Here is a 20,818-nt window from a genome sequence, read left to right on the forward strand (position 1 = left end):
AATCTACTATCTATTCACCAACAGTTTTGTTATTTTTAGCAATAAGGAACTTTAGAATGGATAATATGAAGAAAATCTTCTAGATAAATATTTCTACAAAGTATTTTTATGTTTAATCCTAGAAATGTGACTTTCAAAACAACTTGGATAAAATGAGCAATTTGCAGAATCTGAGGTGCCAAATATATTGCTAAAACTTTTGGGAAGAAAATAAATTTGCTTCTTTATTATATAATAATCTGACTTCAAATATGTGGGGATCTTTCAAATAAAGTAACAAGCAACATAAAATTATTTTGAGAGGCAAAACTAAGTTTTGCACTTAACAAAGTTTGCTAGTGACTCATACTATCTCCTATTCTATTAATGTGCTTATTTGAAGTAAATGACCTATTCCCCTGGGAGACAGTTGCCAATTTTCTTTGGTAGTATTAACCATGGTATTCATATTATAAACTAAGCGTAAGAACCACTGTTCTTATGAGACTATTACCTACCTATAGCCAGACACATACACACTCCCCACGCCCCCAACACCTTAAGAACCAAGAAGAGAACTTCATTTACTTATTTTAAACAGCTCAATCTACCAAAACATGTACTTTTGACCTTAAGTTTCTGAGAGTGGAAAGAAAATGGTCAATAACTGACTAAAAGCATCCCTCAAGTGTTTTTCAAACTTTTTTCCCATGACCCAAGGTCAAAAATGTATTTTACAATGCACATCATTGTGTACACACACAAATGAAAGCAAAGTTTCATGCAACAGTATATATGACTATAGATATTCACATTACTATATGTAACAAACTTACTGTATGTGACACACTCTAATAATTTCTTTTCTACTTTGTGTTAGCTTTAAAAACGAAATATTGGTCATGGAATCCACTAAATTGATTTCATGCTTCACCAATGAACACCACCTGCAATTTTAAAAAACCACTGTTCATGCAGTCTATGCCACTTATTAGAAGTAAAATTCCACCCATTAAGATAGGTATGGAGAAAATATTAACAATGGGCCAGATCTGTCCTAAGATTTATATTCCCAGGACTAATGCTTTGAGGGATTGAGGAAAAAATGAGTGGGAGAAACAGCAAATGCTGCCACAACATCAGTGGAAGCATGATGATATCATATTACAGCATTAAATAATGTTACAAGAAGTGATAGAAAGGCCTCTAAGTAAACTGTAAAATCACATTTTTTAAACTGAATATGCTAGAACCAAAGTTACATATAAAAGGATTTTGAAGAAATGTCTGTTATTCAGCCTAAGAATGTCATTAAAAATACTTCAAAATACTGAGAGAAAAAATGTCTATTTTCTCTTGCTGTTGATTTAAAAATATAAAATTTTTACCAATTAGTAACCTCCATAAAAACAATCCCCCAAATAAATATCCAAATAAATGTTTTTGGATATATCTGTTAAACTTACATTACATATTATCAATATTTTTAGTTATTGCGCCCCTTTATTTTCATCTCTACTTAAGACACAAATTCATTTTAACATGACTTTTATATTTTGGTAATTAAGTATGAGCTTATAAAACTTTAAAAAATGGATTGGACACACTAATAGAAAGAATATTTAAAGAAAATGTCGTTTGTTGAAGAAAACACATCTTTTACAAAAACAAAATAAAAGCATTTTTAAATTAGGGTGAGATTCTCCACTTATTCCTAGTATCACCTACAAACAAAAAACTCTTCACATAATCATATGGAAGTACGTATAATTATTTTTTGCTTTTCTGCAGAAATGTTTAAATACAATCTCAATTAACCTTTACTTAATATTCTCTCTGGAGTTTATATATAACTAAGAGTTACAAGATTTGTTTTTCAAGTTAATAAATCTACCATTTCTACAGTGCCTAAACAAATGATAATGAATTACCTAGGCAATATTATCAGGTACAAATTATGACTTGTTCTTGGAAGACTTTCATTAACACATTTGCTTGTATATGCGTATATTTACATGAAAGAATACGTATACATACACACATATATATTTCTATTAAACTACTTCTACAAACATCGTATAGGTTAGCATTTTTAAAAAACAGAGGTTTTTGATTAAGAGAGAAAAATAGATGTAAAAAATTGTGAAATATTAGCTGATTAAATCTTGGCTACATCTGCAGGGAAGTCATCTTCAGAAATGTTTCATTAAAAGTGTGTTTCTTGGAATTTAGCCAATCTCTCGAGGAATGATATGAACACTGAAACAAAAAATTAAACTAAAAACTTTTGAGACAAAGTTGAAACATTTACCTGAAATTCTGGTACTGTAGGTGACTTTGAGACAGTTTTCCTCTTCTTTGTGATTGCTTTTTTAGATATGGATTTTTTTCCTTTCAAGATTAAAAGAGAAAAGCTTCATAATGCTGTATATAGCACTTCATTAACAAAAACCAAATTACAGATCCTTGAAAGTTAAACTATAACCAATAGATGGCTGCTAGTGAGTCAAATAAAAATGAATCAAAACAAGCCCCAGTAAAAGCAAACATTAAACTATAACTACCTGTAATAGATATATTAATAAATGCTGTTTTATTTATATAAGAACCAATATACGATCTCCAATGTGTTATACATTATCAGAATTTATTGTAATACAATTAGGTAAAAAATTCACATTACTACTGCTTAGTTAAAATCTACATTCAAGATTTAAAATGAGACTACACAGGAAAAAGCCTTACCTTTAATAACGACTTCGGCAGTCAGGAACTTGCATAAGAACTATATCTGGAGATTACGGTTGCTAGCCAATCAAATGTGAAAATCCCCTCAGTAATTTAAGGAACAAGGTTTTTTTAATCCTTTAGCTCTGCACTCACCTAATTGGCTGCCCTTGGCAGTATTCAATATCTAAAATTTTAAAAGAAGGTAAACATCTCCCCTAGAAGTGCACCTAGTCACTTGTGCAACCAGAAATCACTGGGAAAAAAAATTTCATATTCTTAAAGAAATCTGATTCATAGCATACATTGAAGTATAACTACTCTTTGTATTTAAAAGATATACATTCATCAAATTTCTATTTTTAGTAAGGAACAGGTTAAAGTAAATATTTTATCCCCATTTGTAATTGGCAAAATCAATTAAACTAATTGTTGTTAACTATTCAACAAATAACTAGATATAGGACACTGTACAATTTATGGGGACAACAGCAATTATAAAATGGAGACCCTGTTCTCCAGCAGCTTACACTCCATGCAAGGGCATAAAAATTAATCAAATACTTCTAAATGTTGATTTTGGTTCACAATTATTCGTAGGCTAAAATCAGCCTGAAAGTTACTATTGTTTTCAAAAGGGAAAATGAGTCAGTACACAAAGTAACTTTGCTGTACATAATCATAATGCTCCTTTCTAAACATTTGCCTATAGAGAGATGATTTTCTTGCATGAAAGATGTAGATTTGATTGCAATATTTTATTCAACTCAATTGACACAGTTCCAGTTTACAATATAATTGTGTTATTTTCTGTATTCCTTTTTTTCCCCCTTCCCTACTTCATGGATGATGTATTCCTTTTTAATCATATCACAGAATTATAATTTGTCTAATTTATAACTTTTGACAATAAAATACATGTAAACTATGACTGAACTACTGCAAATTTTGAGCTGCTGAGGTTTACATGGGTTTTACTGTCTTGTTTTAATAAATATCAACCTGCTGTCATTTGACATTTGCTTTCAATTAAATTGAAATAAAATTACTCAACATATATTTCTTTTCTCATCACTGTTATTTGCTTCTGTGCTACATAGTACCTATAACAGAACTAAACTCCCAGGAAAATAGGTAAGTATGGGGGTTACTTAAACAAGCAATACTTGGGGGAAAATTTTTAAATTCTTGGGATCTATTTTATAACTAGTAATTGATTTTTTAATTTTTTTAATTTTTATTTTTTGTTTTTCTGTGACTGGTAAGGGGATCGCGACCCCTGGCTTGGTGTCGCCCGCACCGCGCTCAGCCAGTGAGCGCACCGGCCATTCCTGTATAGGATCCGAACCCGCGGCGGGAGCGCCGCTGGGCTCCCAGCGCCGCACTCACCCAAGTGAGCCATGGGGTCGGCCCTTCTTTTTTTTTTTTTTTTTAAAGATGACTGGTAAGGGGATCTTAACCCTTGACTTGGTGTTGTCAGCACCATGCTCTCCCAAGTGAGCTAACCAGCCATCCCGATATAGGGATCCAAACCCGTGGCCTTGGTGTTATCAGCACCACACTCTCCCGAGTGAGCCACGGCCCGGCCCTATAATTGATTTTCTAAACTGAGTGCCATAGGTATTGCTCAAGGGGACCCATGAATCTGAACCCAGGATGCCTTTCTTCTATATACCATCTTTACCGTTTTTAAAAGTTCATGGGCAAAGATTTAACAGTCTTGCTGACCTATGTCTGGGAAGGTTTTATAAAAATAGCAATTTGAAGGAATAAATTTCTTTCTAAATCCTTCTCTCCTCCAGTATTCTAATTTGCTTTAAAAAAACTGATTTTGTATTCACTTATAAGCACAAAAGAGGTCACTGACCCTTGATAGTCCCATGAATTTCATATTGCTGTCAAACAGGCACTAAACTCAGGTACTAAATTCTCAGTTAAGTCTAGCAGTCACTCTATCTGAATGTATTAAAAGCTGAGGTGATTACTGGATATTTCAGTTCACCATGTCACTAAGATGCATAAATATTATTAATTAACTGGAGGTAGTACTGTGTTGTGGTTATAAGCATGAATTTTGGAACTCTACTACCTGGGTTTGAATACCTGCTATAACCACCTAATAGCTACATGACCTTGAGCAAACTGGTTTACTTCCTTGTGCAGTTTCTTCATTTGTAAAACAGGGATATTACCTGCTTTATGAGAATTAAATGAGTTACAACATGCAAAGAGCTTAGACTACTGCTAGGCACAAATTAAGTGATCAATAAATGCTAGTTACTGTTATCTGCTTTAGCTAAGCTATGGTGAGAAGAGTCTAAACAGAAAATCTCTATTACATTTTAACTTTCTTCAAACTTTTTACTTACTCCATCTTAGTTCTTGCTTATATGTCCCCTGTGCTACCACTCTACTTTGTATACAAATCAATGAATATAACTCTTATCACAGAGTATTACAATTACCTGTTTATGTGTTTGTTTTCCTTCCTATATTGTGAATTACTGATGAAAGAAATCACATTATTTGCTTTGTATTTGCAACATTTAGCACACAGTAAGCTCTGAGAAGTGATCGTTAAATACAAGAATTCTACTTTTCATCAGAAATTTTGCCAGTCTGGGGTAGGAAAAGGGAGGCAGGTAATTGTTTACAATTCTGAGGGTCCATTTTAGTCCATTTTATAGTGAGGAAAACACTGATAATGATTTTAAGTAATTTACACAATTTACCAAAGAATTTCAACAATATGACCTAGTAGTGGTAATAAGAAGACTAATACTTATTGAGAGCCTACTATGTATTAGACACTTAGTTAAGTGATTTGTATAAATTATCTCATTTAATTCTCAAAACACCCTTCCAAGGTAGGTAATATCCAATTTTAATGTGAGATAAGATCAAGAAGATTAACTAACTCACTGAAGAGTCACACAGTTAAGTAAGCAGCCCAGCCAGGGATTCTAACTCCGAAGTCCAAGCTCCTTCCATTATGCAATACCACTTCACAAAAATCACAGCTACCATTTGATTCTATGTCAGGTACTTTGCATTTGCTGTCTAATTAATCTTTATAACAAATACAGCAAGACAGGTATTACCTCATTTTTCACATGTAAATAAAGAGGCTATGAACAGGTAAAGAAATTGATGGAGGACTCGTAGCTAATATGAACTGGAGCATATATTTGAAACTAGATCTATCTCACTTCATAGCTGTGCTCTTTTTACGGTAAAATAATGCATTCTTTCAAACTTTCTGCAGGGATGTAATCTGCTTTTGATTGACTTTAGACCATTCCTTTCATTTAGGGTCAGAAGATTAGCATGCTTGCTGTTATTTAGTACCTTCAGTCTATATCCTCAAAAAAACAAGTTGAATCAAATTTCCCTGTATTCTTTGGCTAAAAAATCAGCACTTATTTTTTCTTAAATATTACTTTAAAAATGAAGTATGGGATACTACGAAACCACACAGCCTTTATTTGATAACTTGTTTTTGTTTCAGGACAAGATATACACAGGGCAAGCTGCATACTGCCCCCCAGTGGGCATCCATTCCTCTACCACTTACTTAATCATAACCCTGGGATTTTTACTCTCACTGCCCTAAGTCACCTTGTCCCATAAAATAGAATATAATTCTCAGACCTACGATCAGTCAGTTTAAAACACACACAAAATTTCAACACCATTCTTGAGCCTAAAACACAGACATGTTCAAAAAGTGCCAACTTGTACCTGGAAATTGCACAAGGAAACATTAATAACCCTTAATAATAAACCTTAGTAATTAATGTTACAAAAGTGTATCCTAATGAAGCTTTCTAAAACACTATGCTAGGAACAGCTTAAGAGAAGGATGCTGAGCTTGATAGTGAAAATTATAAAAATATATTTTATATTGTAACTGGGACATAAAACCCTAGTCTGCTAGAATCTGAAAATACAGTATATCTTTTCCTAGAGAAATGAAGATGATTATCACTCCCATTCCAACATCCCTTTCCTCAGTTTCTTATTCCTCATTTTACCCCTCTCTTTCACTTGGTTTCCTTGTCTGTCTTCACTCCTTGACCCACTGGGCTTCTTAAAGACTTCCACTTCAATATCTTCCTAGATTTAGTCTTCCCATGTTTTAAAATTATCCCAACACATTTACTACTTCCTGAGTGCTTTCATTTTAAGAGTCTTAATAGATACTATGACATTAATTACTATTAAAAGTAAAATCCCAAGGGCATGTGTATTATTAAATAGCGAATATGGTAAGTGCCTAGGATGTGAAGTCACAGATCTGCAGTCTAAATTTGACTCTTATGTACTAAATGTTTATGTCTTGAACTAACATTTATATTCTATATAAGTCTCTGGAATGTTCTATCCTTAACTAATGCTCTAGTTAGGGAATCTAACTTCAACAAACAGTTGATTTTCCTTCTAGTATTCTTCCATATGAACAAACTTCTCATCATACTGGCAATTCTTTAACCCCATCATGTAATTCAGTAGCTCCTGAATACCCATTTCTTTTTTCCCTTTAACTTTGCATACTGAATCTAGTTGCCAAGTTCTGCGCTTATTGAAATAATTCTCTCAAAATGGAATTTTCTTCTGTCAACATGAGAAAAGTCATATAATCATTCTTATCTGGGACTTAGAATTTCCTCCTCCTAAAGTCATCTTCCACCCCTTCATCTAAACTGGGCCAGCTTCTTTTCAGAGTTCATTAATGGCATCCTAATTACCTTGCAAGATCCCTTCTCCTAATCCTGCCACTTACTAGCAACATGACCTCGAACAAGCAAATAAACTCTTTATACCTTAATTTTTTTAATCTGTAAAATCTAGTAGTATTTGCCTTTTGGAGTTTTTATAAAGATTAAATGAGATAATATGTACAAAGGCTTAGAACAATGCTTGGCACACATTAAGCATTATATGAGTATTAGGGGTTTTCTGGGGAAAAAGTAGAAGAGACTAAAAAGTAAAAGGACATGGAGTATAGTCAGCCCTTTCACTCTGTTTTAGTTTGTAATCGCCAGTTGGTACTCTAAAAATTTTCTCCTCACAAACAGACATAGTTAGGGTCTATAGTGCTATCAGTACAGAACTATACAACCTTTTCACAAATATGGACCTGGAAGTAATAAAATATTGTAGATTACACTACTTTCTCAGTAATTTCCTATATATCAGCTCACTGCTTTTTACACATCTGATACATCGGATTTCAAGCTCATTCCCTTGCATTGGACTCCTTATTCAATTATTTAAAATAGCACCACATGCTTAGAAAGATGTCACCCCAAAATGGCATATTCCCATCATTCACACAGCTTCTAAAACCTCAACTTTTCCATAAAAATTTTTCTTTAACTGTACTAATTTTCCCAGTGACCTCTCGCTTAATTATACCTCCATGCTTTTTCTCATGTTATTAACCATTTTTCACCTATCCAATCCCCATTATTCTTCAAAATCCTTCATCCTGTGTGAAACCTTCTTAGACCACCACAGCACACACTGGTTTTTCCTCTGCTTGACCTATTATTATGCTATCTTTACCTATAATTAACAATTATTAAACTGAGAAGGTTACTGACCACTTCTCAATCTTAGTTTCTTCACCCATAAGAAAATAAGACCACTTATATGTTTTAATCAGTTTAGAGATGCTACCACAAAATAATTTGGTTGTAAATAATGACTATTTGTTTAGCGAACCCCCCCACAAACCAAATTGGTTGAAAATGAATAACTTAAAACACTGTAAGCTTTTTGTGATTGTTAATGCATGTTTAATCATTTTTGTTTGTTCTTTCAGGTTTAATAATAATTCCCCTAATTTTTAAAATTTCTAATTCATTTTAGCCAGCTCTCACCTGCTCATCACAATCTATACTATATTATTGAAGACAACCAAAATGTCCAATAAGGAGGTTGGTTAAATGAAATACAAAATACACACAACAGAATACTATGCAGCCATTTAAAATGATGCTGCAAAGACCTACCTACTGTACAAAGATATTCACACTATACTGTTACGTGGGAGAAAAGCAGACTGTAAATGGTATGTATACTATAATCCTAATAAAAAAAATATATGCCTTGAAAAGGATATAAAAAATATATATTAAGAGGTTAATCTTAGTCATATCTGAGTGAACCATATTATATGCATTCATTTATTTGTTCAATAGATTCCTACACAATGTGTCAGCCAATGTGCTAAGCACTAGGGAAGCAAAACCAGAAATAATCTTCCTCTCTTCAAAGAGTTTTACAGAATAGAGGAGAGACAATCATCAAATACCCTAGAAGTAAATGCAACTAAAGTAAGTATTATAAAGAATACTTTATAATATTATAAAGTAATATAAAAAGCCTGGTGCTATAAGCATGCACAACAGGGAAAATTTTAATTAGTCAGAAAGATAATAGGAGGCTTCCATAAGGAAGTGATAAAAGAATGAGTATTTACTAGGCGATGAGGAAAGGACTATTCCTTTGCTTATCTCTACATTCTATAAAGACCACGTATTGTGTCTATAATAAGAAAAAACAATGAAAGAAAACCAATCAAAGGATCTGAATTTTTTTTTTTTTGCTTTGTTTTTTCCTCTTAAAAATTTATTTTAAATCTCTGTTCAGTTAATCTTGCTTGCTCTGCTTAAAGGACAAAGTTTTCAGGAATTTTTAAATTTTGGAAATAAGTCACAAAGGAAAAATTTCTAATCACTAAGCCATATTTCTCTTATTTTATGCACTGAATAAAACATATAAGATAGAGCATGAAATGATGAACACTATATTGTTTCCAATGCTTTCTGTTTATTTGAATATAACACATAACAGTAAAGAACAGGCCTAAATAGTTAAAAATAAATTCAAAATTTAAAAAGCAGAAAGAAAACCCCAATTCTGAAAAATGGATAAAAATACTTAACAGTTGCAAAACTGCCTCACAGTGCACTAAAATTACCAAATCATTTTCAACCAATTTGTCTTTGTGACTTCTACTAAAAATCATCTCCCATCACAATAAAAAGGTTTATTAAATTTGGAGATACCACCAAAAATTAAAGCCTGTAATAATCAACATAAAATGGACCAGATTAACCATATGTAGAATTTAGGCCACCCTAAGAGGAAGTTCATAGAATACAGCTTATCCCAAAGTGCATTCTACAGAATATATGGACTACTGGTAACTATTACTTGAAGAAAAGTTCTGTGTTAAAATAAACTTGAAAAAAATACTAGGTTAAACAAAATTAAAGTTTTGTTTTTTTCAAGACTTCCTAGAATCCTTAACATACAGGCCCTCAATCACTTATGCATGATTCTGAAGTCTAAAAGGTTCTGAAAACTAAAGTCTTAAAAATAATTTATATGGTAACAAAACCTGACCTGAACCATTACGAGATTTGTATAGTCTTCATTTCATTTAGTCTGACTTTCTATACATTTTTCTGTAGAAATTTGGTGTTTATATTACAGGTGTGCCCCAATCCCCACTGGGGATGTTACTTTAATAAACATTATATATGCCATAATATCCTTCTAAATTCTGAAGATTTCTGAATTTCAAACAAATCTGGTATGAGTTTCACAAAATGCATTGTGAACCTGTACTGATGTACAATGTGAATCTATAGAGAAATATTTCCCAAACCTCTGACAAAGGAGCTCAGTTTTAAAGAGTGAGAAAGGAAACACTGGATTAGGGTATGCCCCAAAGTGACTATAAAAAGGCCATGATGTCAGACACTTAAGAAGAACAGGACAAAGCCTCAGAAAAACAAATGAACTGAAAAGAATGTAAAACAAATGTGTTTTTTTGTTGTCATTATAACATTTTATGAAACATTGTTACATTGTTACATGAGCAAGGAGTTTATGTGAAGAAAAAAGGGAATTACCTATGCTTATCTAGTACTAACAAGGGAGAGAAACTATCTGCCAGATCCAAACATTTTTGTCACGGAAGACTTGACTTTGTAAAATTTCCTCTGAGGATAAAATCAAAAAGTATAAAGACAAATGCATTATTTTCTTCTATTTCACGTATGTAAGCCTCTCTTCCCAATTAAACAGTTTCAGAGAGGGCACACTAGTCCTTGTTGAATTTGCCTTCTGAGTGTTTTTATTCACTTGTCTGGAACTGGACATGTAACTCCCCCAAATTTTCTCTCATCTCTAAATATCTTGAGCTTTGATTTTTAAAATGTAACAACACTTTATTTCCTTATAAATTCACTTTAATACATTTCTTGGCACTGTTCATATTCTGCCACTTTTATAATCTGTTCAGGAGCTACAGCAATGTCTTTTTTATTTTATAAATCACCATAAGTCATAAAAGCCTTTGAACACATGAATAGAAGTGTCATAAACAAACACTTAATAAAGTTTTAGGTTACAATGGTATTAATAAAACAATCCTACATAGTTTAGAATTGGAAAACATTTTAAATTTTAAAATATTATTTAATATTTTAGGAACTAATATTTCAAAATGAACTTGCCAAATCCATCAAGCTAAGTTTATAAAAACCTAATGGATTGCTTGTAAAATTTAAAAGGCTTATTTCTGAAAATTACTTTAAAAAATTATGGCTTTTATCACCTGGTTCAAATGTGGACCACTTTGAAGCTTTCATTACAATAAATTCTTTTTTCAGTAGAACATTTTATACTATTTCTTTATCAATGATAAATTACATACATGTTTTAAATCACATTAAGTCACACTTAATGATTTAAATAACTAAAGCATGCCACCACCAAATTAGCTAAAGATTCACTCCCTCATTTGCCAACTTGTTATCAATTTTGCCAAATCTTACTTTTGCTACTGAGAGGAGTAAAAAACTAAAATCTAAAAATAATGACAATGAACCACACTCATTTTGGTAAGCAATTCTAATTTTTTTCCCCACTAAGCAATTTTTTGTTAGGGTTATTAAATAAAGTCAATCATCTGCTTTTGTCTCACCCGTCCTCTTGATAAATGAGACACAAACTAATTAACAAATAACAGAAAAAGCAAAAGCACCTGAGTAATTAAAAAACAGAGCAACTGACCACTGAGGACTTTATAGGATTTGCTGTTGTTTAAATAGGTTGTTGACAAATATATAGGGTATTTAAATTTGGTGAAAGACAAACTTACAAATCCTTTTACAGAAATAACTTATGTCTTAGTAGTTGATATAATTTCCTTCTTATATTTCACAACTTTTCTGGATATAAAAATATGTACTGAAAACAGAGTGCTGAAAAAACTGAGACCCAGAAAGATAATCTAATTAGCCTTGGTTTAAGAAGCTAGTTGCTATGAACTTTGGTCCTGGGAATATCTCCTGATATCAGTGCTTTCTCCACTATACTATTCTATCCCTAGCCTGCAAAAAAACCCCACTTCCTATAAGTGAAGGGTATCACTTATGGAGAAATCAGTCCAGATAAACGTAAAAACATTATGTCCAAACATGTTCAGCTGAGAATTAAATTCAAATGTATTGCACCAGTGTTTTTTTGTTAGTATATAAAATCTCTTCTGCTCTGAGGCTTTTAATCATGGGAAATAAAACTTGACCCTTAAGCACACATACATGCGCATTGCAGTCTGTCAATCAGAGCTTCCCGATCCATTACTAAAAGAACAATGTGAATTATGCTTAAATGTAATTCTCACCCATTTGTGTTAGCTTACCAGATTTGTGCTTCTTATGTTTTGCTTTCTTTTTGATGATCAATAACTTATTCTGGATCTCAGGTTTGTAAGACTTGAATGCAAGAGAATGAAGACCTTCACGCTTTCTCTGTAAATTTTCATTTAAAACATCTTTCAATTTCTTTTTTTTCTTTTTCTTCTTTTTTGCCCTCATTTTAGATAGTTTGAGTTTCTTGTGGCTCTGCAGTGACTGCTCTAGTAGAATATCCCTTACAACACTGTGGCAGTTAATTTCTGGATGATCACTGTGACTTCCATTCACATGTATTTGGCAAGATTTTAGAGCATTTTCTTTTAATGGACTAGGTTCAGTCTTTACTCTGGAAGCTTCACCATATTTTTCCTGATTTTCTATAAATCTTATTTCACCTGGACTGAGAGGCTCTCCAAAGCCAGTAACTTCCCCTGGACTCCCTGGTTTCTCTAAATTTTCTTTATAACAATCAGTTATTTTAATTTCACAGGGCTTGCGAATTCTAATTTCACAGTTGGATTTAAGTTCCACTTCAACAGAGATGTCATGATTATCTAAATTCATTTTAGCAGGACAGCAAGCTGGACCAAAATTAATTTCCTGCTCTTTCTTGAAGGCAGGGGACAGGCCTTCTCTACTACACCTATGTTCTCCATTACTTGAATTAACATAGTCACACTTCAGTTTCTCCAGTTTAATCCGAGGTACTCTTTGTATTTTAATGGGTGGAATTGGAAATTCTGGGGCCCGAAAAGGTCTCTGTTTATAAATCCGTACATCTGCACCACAGAACTGTGGAAAGTGCACATAAGCATTCTCCAAATAATCATAACCAAGGATAACTTCCCTGCATTCATGGATAGGCTGTCCAAGTACAGCATCTTGAACTTCTTTCTGTGTTTCATATACAAAGTCACAAAGACCCTTAAGTAACCACACTTTCTGGTAGAAAGGTAGTTCATGAAAAGGTTTTTCTTCCAATGGATTAACTTCTCCAAGAACTTTAAAAAACTGAGGACACAACCCAAGTTTTTCAGCACAGTTATCAGGATTTTCAGTCTGCCCTACGGCAGTGTACCACTGCTGCACTTTCTGTCTCAGTGCTGCTTCCCAAGTCCTATAAGGCAAAGTAGGTCTTCGATGTAAGGTAGGTCTGCGATGGGGAGGACTTAATAGAGAAGTCATTATTTTAGATAGAAAAGCATTACACTGAGGCATCAGAAGACAACGTTCCAATTCATAGAAGACTATTTCTGGCAAATTTAGAATTTGCTGGGCTAAACAAAGGAAATGCCCAATAGCTGGAATTTCCCACATGGTCTCCATACAAGCTGGAGCTGCTTGAGCTAGAAGTTTTCTTTCCCATTCTTCTATTTCCTTTTGAGTAGCTTCTTCTGCTTCTTTTCTTCCCTGCTCCCGAAGCCTAAAAAAAATTAAGAAATTATACTATTATTACTTGGACAGTACCATAAAACACTAAATTTTAAGTATATTTATCTTCAGTCAGCAAGACAACAGACTGTTCCAGTTTTTAAAGTACAAAGTGCCCACAAAAAGTACCATTTTTTTTCAGATGAAGAAATACACATATCACTTTACCCTGAGTTTTACTGAAAGAGGATTATCACTGACATCATTGTCTTCAAGGTAAAATTCTTCAACTTATAATCTGTATCAACTTCATTAGCTGAATAAAAGCATAGTGGAATTCGATTATAACAATTTCTAAAAGTAATATGACTTCACGTAAGTGCTATAAGGATGTTTGCATCTTTTGACCACATAATTCCATTCTGCTATAACACCAAGGTCAAGGGTGTTGGTCTCTGTACCAGCCAGCTGCCACCAAAAAAAAAAAAAAAAATTCAATTCCTAGAAAGATATACTAAGAAAATAATTCAATAGAAGCAAACAGTTATGTACTGGGTGTTAACTGGAGTTTTAACCACATAAGAAAAACAGAACTATAAAGAAATTGTATTATGACAATTTTGAAATAAACTGGCTATATTATGTAGCCTTATACATTATAATTATGAATAGCATGTATAAACAGAAAATGTCAGAATACAACAAAGTACTTAATAATAAATAATAGTAATAATGAAAATATGTGTACACTGAACAAGGAGATGATAGTATTAAAAAAATAAATAAGTCCTAGATTAATGGGATTATGAGTGCTTTTTCCCCCCTAAAATTTTCTTTACTGGCACTGCTACAAAATCTTAATTAAAAAAATTAAATTGGATGAAAAGATAGGCATAAGTCTTTGTGAATGTAGATTAAGCATGGTTTCTTAGATATAACACCCAAATCACAAGCAACAAAAGAAAAAAACAGATAAACTGGATATCATCAAAACTAGAAACTTGTGCTTTTAAAAGACATCATCAAGAAAATGAAAAGACAACCCACAAAATGGGAGAAAATTTTTGCAAATGATATATCTAAAAAGAGACTTGTATGTAGAATACATAAGGAATATTTACAACTCAATAATAAAAGGACAAGTAACTTGATTAAAAAAGTGGACCAAAAAACTGAATAGACATTTCTCCAAAGATTATACAAATGAACAAGCACATAAAAAGATGCTCAACATTGTTATCCATTACAGAAATGCAATCAAAACCACAATGAGATAATACTTCACACCCAGTAGGATGGCTATTATAAAAATGACAAGCAACAACTACTGGTGTAAAAGTGGAGAAACTAGAAACCTCATATACTGGAAAATAGTTTGGCAGTTCCTGAGAAGGCTAAACAGAGTTACCATGTGATCCATCAATTCTACTTCCAGGTATATACCCAAGAAAAATGAAAATACTTGTCTATGTGAAAACTTGTACATGAATGTTCATAGCAGCATTATTCATAATAGCCCAAAGTGGAAACAAATCAATATCTGACACTGGCTATTTTTCTCTACTACCATATGTAATCTGTTAGGACAAATACATAATATGAACACTTCTCTTTAGACATTCTTTTTTACAGAATGAATCTACTTTTATATTTTTGGCTGGGAGGTCACACTATAACTACCTTGCTATTACAAATGTAACAAGTTATCTGATCTAGCAGTCCTGGTTCATTATATAAGATTAATAAAAAAAACCTGTCATTAGTGATTTGGCATTTATATATATTAATTACATTTAAATATCCAAACAATGTTAAATATTCTTAATAAAATTCAACTTTTTTCAAATATGCTTACAGTTTGGTGGAGTTTTAACTTTTTATGGAATGGAGGTGGGAGTGTGCTGGTAGAAATTGGCTCCTCCCACACAGAGTTGGGATTCCAAAAGTTCACATGCTCAGTAGACAGGTGTACTAGAAATAACAATTTCCCTATCCTCAATTAGGGAACTACAAGGAAAATTGTTTGTGTTCATGACTGGAGCAATGAGCAGGAAAAAAAGAAAATCTTTCCTAAGAATTCGGAACTACGAACCCTGACTCTCACATGGACTCACTGCCCAAATTCACATTTCCTGCATGCTCAAGAAAACACACACACACACACAATACCGGCAATAAAAATAGGAACATCCTACAGATAAAAACAATATATAAAGATATTATAAAAAACTTTATGCCAATAGACAATTTAAATTAAACAGACAACTTTTTTTTTTTTTTTTAAAAAAGATGACCGGTAAGGGGATCTTAACCCTTGACTTGGTGTTGTGAGCACCACGCTCAGCCAGTGAGCGAACCGGCCATCCGTATATGGGATCCGAACCCGGGGCCTTGGTGTTCTCAGCACCACACTCTCCCGAGTGAGCCACGGGCCGGCCCAAACAGACAACTTTTTTGAAAAACACAAATTAGCAAAACTGACACAAGAAGAACAAAAATCTGAATAATCCTCTATTAAAGAAAAGAAATAATTAAAAATCTTCCCCACATAGAAAAATTGAAGTCCTGAAGCCTTCAATGCAAGACTTCACCTACGACATTGCCGTTAATGAAATTATTAGAAACAAAATATAAAACAGGCATGTTAAAGAAACAAAAAGGACATTAAGAAACAAGAAATTATCAGAATGGTCCAGGCAGATTTGAAAAAGAAGCAAAAAGAATTTCTAGAAATAAGAAATATAATCACACACAAAAAAACTCAATGGCTAGGTTAAACAGCTGATTAATACACAGGAAAACAAGGCACAGCTGAAGAAAGTTCAAAGAATTCAGTACAAAAAGACAAAGACAGGGAATGTAAGGAAGACATACAAAGACTGATGGAGGACAGATTAAAATCTACCATACAACCAATTGGAGCTCCAGAAAATAGAGAAGAGAGGCAGGAGGGTAATGATGATGGTAAGATACAATAGCTGAGAATTTTCCAGAACTGATGGTCAGAAATCCTCAGTTCAGGAAGTCCAAGAAAACAAATTTAAAAAGCTACATTTGGGCACATGATAATAAAAACAATAAAACATCACAGACAAAAAGAAAATCTTACAAGCAGTCAGAGGAGAAAAAAAGGACAGGAATGACAAACTGAAAGAACATTTATCAATAGCAACAAAATAAACCAGAAACTACAGAAAAGTATCTTTAAAGTGCTGAGTTAGAGTAACAAAGAATCAAATTTATTCTCTCACTTGAACCAACCAAAAAAATCCTAATAAAATACATGAAACAATGGTTTTCAAGAACTTAAACATCAACTTCTGCAGGAATTGTGGGATGGCAGTGGACTACAGGAACCCAGGACACACTCCTCCTGAAGAAGATCAGAAAAGGCTCCACCACTGCCACACTCTCTAGTGATATTGTTGGGCCCCAAGACCATTGCCTGCCTTCCCATGGGGAGCTTCGTCCCCCACCTCCACCCCACCACATACAGTGCAGTTCCTGCCACCGCACCAGCCAGTCCAGTGCCTGCAGGAACCCCTGACACTGCTGCCACCACCCACACCGCTGCACCAACCAGACCAGCCATGTGCAGGACCCTCCACTGCTGCCGAAGAACGAGCCAGTTGGCCAGGAATGGGACCCCCTGCGGCTTCTGACAGCTGTCCACACCACTGCTGCACCAGTCAGACCCGCCCCATGCAGGACCCATCATAGCCACTACACACTGACACAAAGAGGGTCATGAGCAGAGCAGGTGAATAGAGGTAAGCCAGTACAGATCTGCGTTCCAGTGGCCCAGCACACAGGGGGAATTATACTGCCCCCATGTTGTGCACCTGGGGGGTGGGAGTTACATGTGCAGCACACATGACTGCCTTGACCCAGGAAGAGGCACACTCAGAGACCTCCGAGAGTACAGAAAGCCAGGATAGCCAAATAGAGTACAGAAGAAAATTCCCAGGCACCACAAACCCAACCCCCAACCAAGGAGAGCAAAGACCCAGGTGGAACCTCTGCCTACAGGAATGAGGAAACCCTGCCTAGGGTCACCCATTCAAGCTCAGAAGATCCAGTACACCCCAGCGCACACTAGCTAGGGAGCCAACATGCCCACCCAGGGACACCTACCCCAGCCAAAGAGCTACGAGGCACTCAAGCACTTTGTGCGAGAACTTGTGATCTCAACCACGTCCTCAACAACCCAACACAGTGTCACCAATCACGGCAAGGAACCACTAAGTGCCCCAGCCATGGAGATAGTCACATGCAACTCCAATTCTGAATATAGCCGAAATAGCCACAGGGAGACTACACACCTGCATTTACCTGGAACCAATACTAAAACACACACTCAACAGTCAATATAAAAATACATCTACAGGGGGGAGTCTATCTATATCTTACCACCTCAAAAAACCCCAAAAAACACTGAAGATAAGCAATAAAAGGGAAAGAGAGGAACAAAAGATATTAAAACCATCCTAGAGAAAATTGATAAAATGCTAGGAATATGACAATACCTTTCAATAACAATCCTAAATGTAAATGGATTAAATTCCCCACTCAAAAGACACAGGCTGATTGATTAGATTTAAAAGCTAGACCCTAGTATATGCTGTCTGTGAGAGACTCACCTCACCTGTAATGACACACACAAACTAATAGTGAAGGTACGTAAAAAGATATACTATGCAAATGGAAACCAAAAACGAGCAGGAGTAGCTATTCTTATAATGGATAAAACAAACTTTTAACTGAAAACCATAAAAAGAGACAAAGACGGCCATTATACAGTGATAAAAAGATCTATTCAGCAAGAAGACACAACAGTCACAAATACATATGTACCCAACACTGGAGCACCCAGAGATATGAAGCAAACACAATTAGGCATTAAATAAAGAGAAAGACCCTAATACAATAATACTTGGGGACCTGGACACTGCTCTCTCAACAGTGGACAGATCATCTAGGCAACAAATCAACAGAGAAACACAGGATTTAAACTATACTTTAGATCAATTGGACTTGGCAGATATCTACAGAACATTTCATCCAACAATCACAGAATACACATTCTTCTCATCAGCACATGGACATTCTCCAGGACAGACCACATGTAAGGTCACAAATCCAGTCTCAATTAATTAAAAAAAAATTGAAATCATTAGCTATCTTTTCAGACCACAATAGACTAAAACTCAAAATCAATAACAAGCAAAACTCTGCAAACTATACAAACACAAGGAAATTAAGCATGTTCCTGAACAACCTATGGGTCCAAGAAGAAATTAAACAGAAAGTCAAAAAATTCCTTGAAACTAATGATAATAAAGACATATGATACTAAAGCCTGTGGGATACTGCAAAGGCAGTACTAAGAGAGAATTGCATTGCAATAAATGCTTACATCAAAACAATAGAAAGATTTCAAATAAACAACAATGCCACACCTCAAAAAACTAGAAAAACAAGAACAATCCAATCCCCAAATTAGTAGATGGAAAGAAATAATTAAGATCAGAGCAGAGCTAAATGAAACAGATACCCAAAAAGTGATACAAAAGACCAATGAAACAAAGAGTTTTGGGTTTTTTTGAGAAGATAAAGTAGACAAACCACTAGCTAGCCTAACCTAAAAAAGAAGACCCAAATAACCAAAAAACAGAAATGAAAAGGAGACATTACAAACAATACCACAGAAATACAAAGAACCATTAGATACTATTATAAACAACTACACACCAACAAATTTGAAAATATGGATGAAACAGGTAAATTTCTGGACACACACAAACCACAAGACTAAACCAAGAAGGAAGAAAAAACCTGGACAGACCAATAACAAGCAAGAAATTGAAGCAGTAATCCGTAGTCTCCCAACAAAGAAAAGCCCAAGACTGGATAACTTTACTGCTGAATTCTTCCAAATCTTCAAAGAGAAATTAATACCAATTCTCTTCAAAATATTCCAAAAAATTGAAACAGAAGCCATTCTTCCAAAATCAGTCTGAGGCCATTATCACCCTGATACTGAAACCAGACAAAGATACAACAACAAAAAAAGAAAACTACAGGCCAATATCCTTGATGAACATAGACGTAAAAATCCTCAATAAGTTATTAGCTAAGGGAATAGAACAGCACATCAAAAAAATTATACATCGTGATCAAGTGGGATTTATCCCAGGGATGCAAAGATGGTTCAACATACACAATTCAATAAAGGTGAATTTACACCTTTACATACACCACATCAACAAAATTTTTAAAACATATGATTATCTCAACAGATGCAGAAAAAGCACTTGACAAAATTCAACATCCCTTCATGATACTCAACAAGTTAGATATAGAAGGAAAGTATCTCAACACAGTAAAAGCCCTATATGACAAACCCACCGCCAACATCACCCTGAATGCTTTCAGCTTTTCCCTTAAGGACAGGAACAAGACAAGGATGCCCGTTCTCACCACTTCTATTTAACATGGTACTGGAAGTACTTAGCCAGAGCAATCAGGCAAGAGAAAGAAAGAAAAGGCATCCAAACTGAAAAAGGCAGAGTCAAACTGTCCCTGTTTGCAGATGACATGATCCTGTATATAGAAAAAGCTACAGACTTTACCAAAAAACTCTTAGAGCTGATAAACCATTTCAGTAATGTTGCAGGATACAAAATCAACATGCAAAACTAAATGGTATTTTTATACTCCAACAAACTAGCAGAGAAAAGAAATCAAGAAAGCAAGCCCACTTACAACAGTCACCAAAAAAATAAAATACTGAGGAACAAATTTAACCAAGGAGGTGAAAGATCTCTACAAGAACTAAAAATCACTGTTGAAAGAAATTAAAGAGGACACTAAAAGATGGAAAGACATTCCATGCTCTTGGTTTGGAAGAATTAACATCGTGAAAACGTCCGTACTACCCAAAGTGATCAACAAATTCAATGCAATCCCCATCAAAACACCAATGACATTCTTCACAGAAATAGAAAAAATTATCCTAAAAT

At 34.2% G+C, this 20,818-nt stretch overlaps 1 protein-coding gene across 3 annotated transcripts in view; it reads right to left on the minus strand.

The window, feature by feature from the left end:
* The window catches only part of BRD10 (bromodomain containing 10), a 98,764-nt gene that overhangs the window by 30,574 nt on the left and 47,372 nt on the right, over window positions 1–20,818 (minus strand). For all 3 annotated transcript variants that reach the window (XM_063080921.1, XM_063080920.1, XM_063080919.1), the window contains 2 exons: window positions 12,431–13,848; window positions 2,291–2,370 (listed from right to left, as the gene is read on the minus strand). In XM_063080921.1, coding sequence (XP_062936991.1) covers window positions 2,291–2,370; window positions 12,431–13,848 — 1,498 coding nt within the window. The remainder of the gene's footprint in view (window positions 1–2,290; window positions 2,371–12,430; window positions 13,849–20,818) is intronic.

Source organism: Cynocephalus volans, chromosome 16 (assembly GCF_027409185.1).
Source record: "Cynocephalus volans isolate mCynVol1 chromosome 16, mCynVol1.pri, whole genome shotgun sequence".
Lineage (NCBI taxonomy): Eukaryota > Metazoa > Chordata > Mammalia > Dermoptera > Cynocephalidae > Cynocephalus > Cynocephalus volans.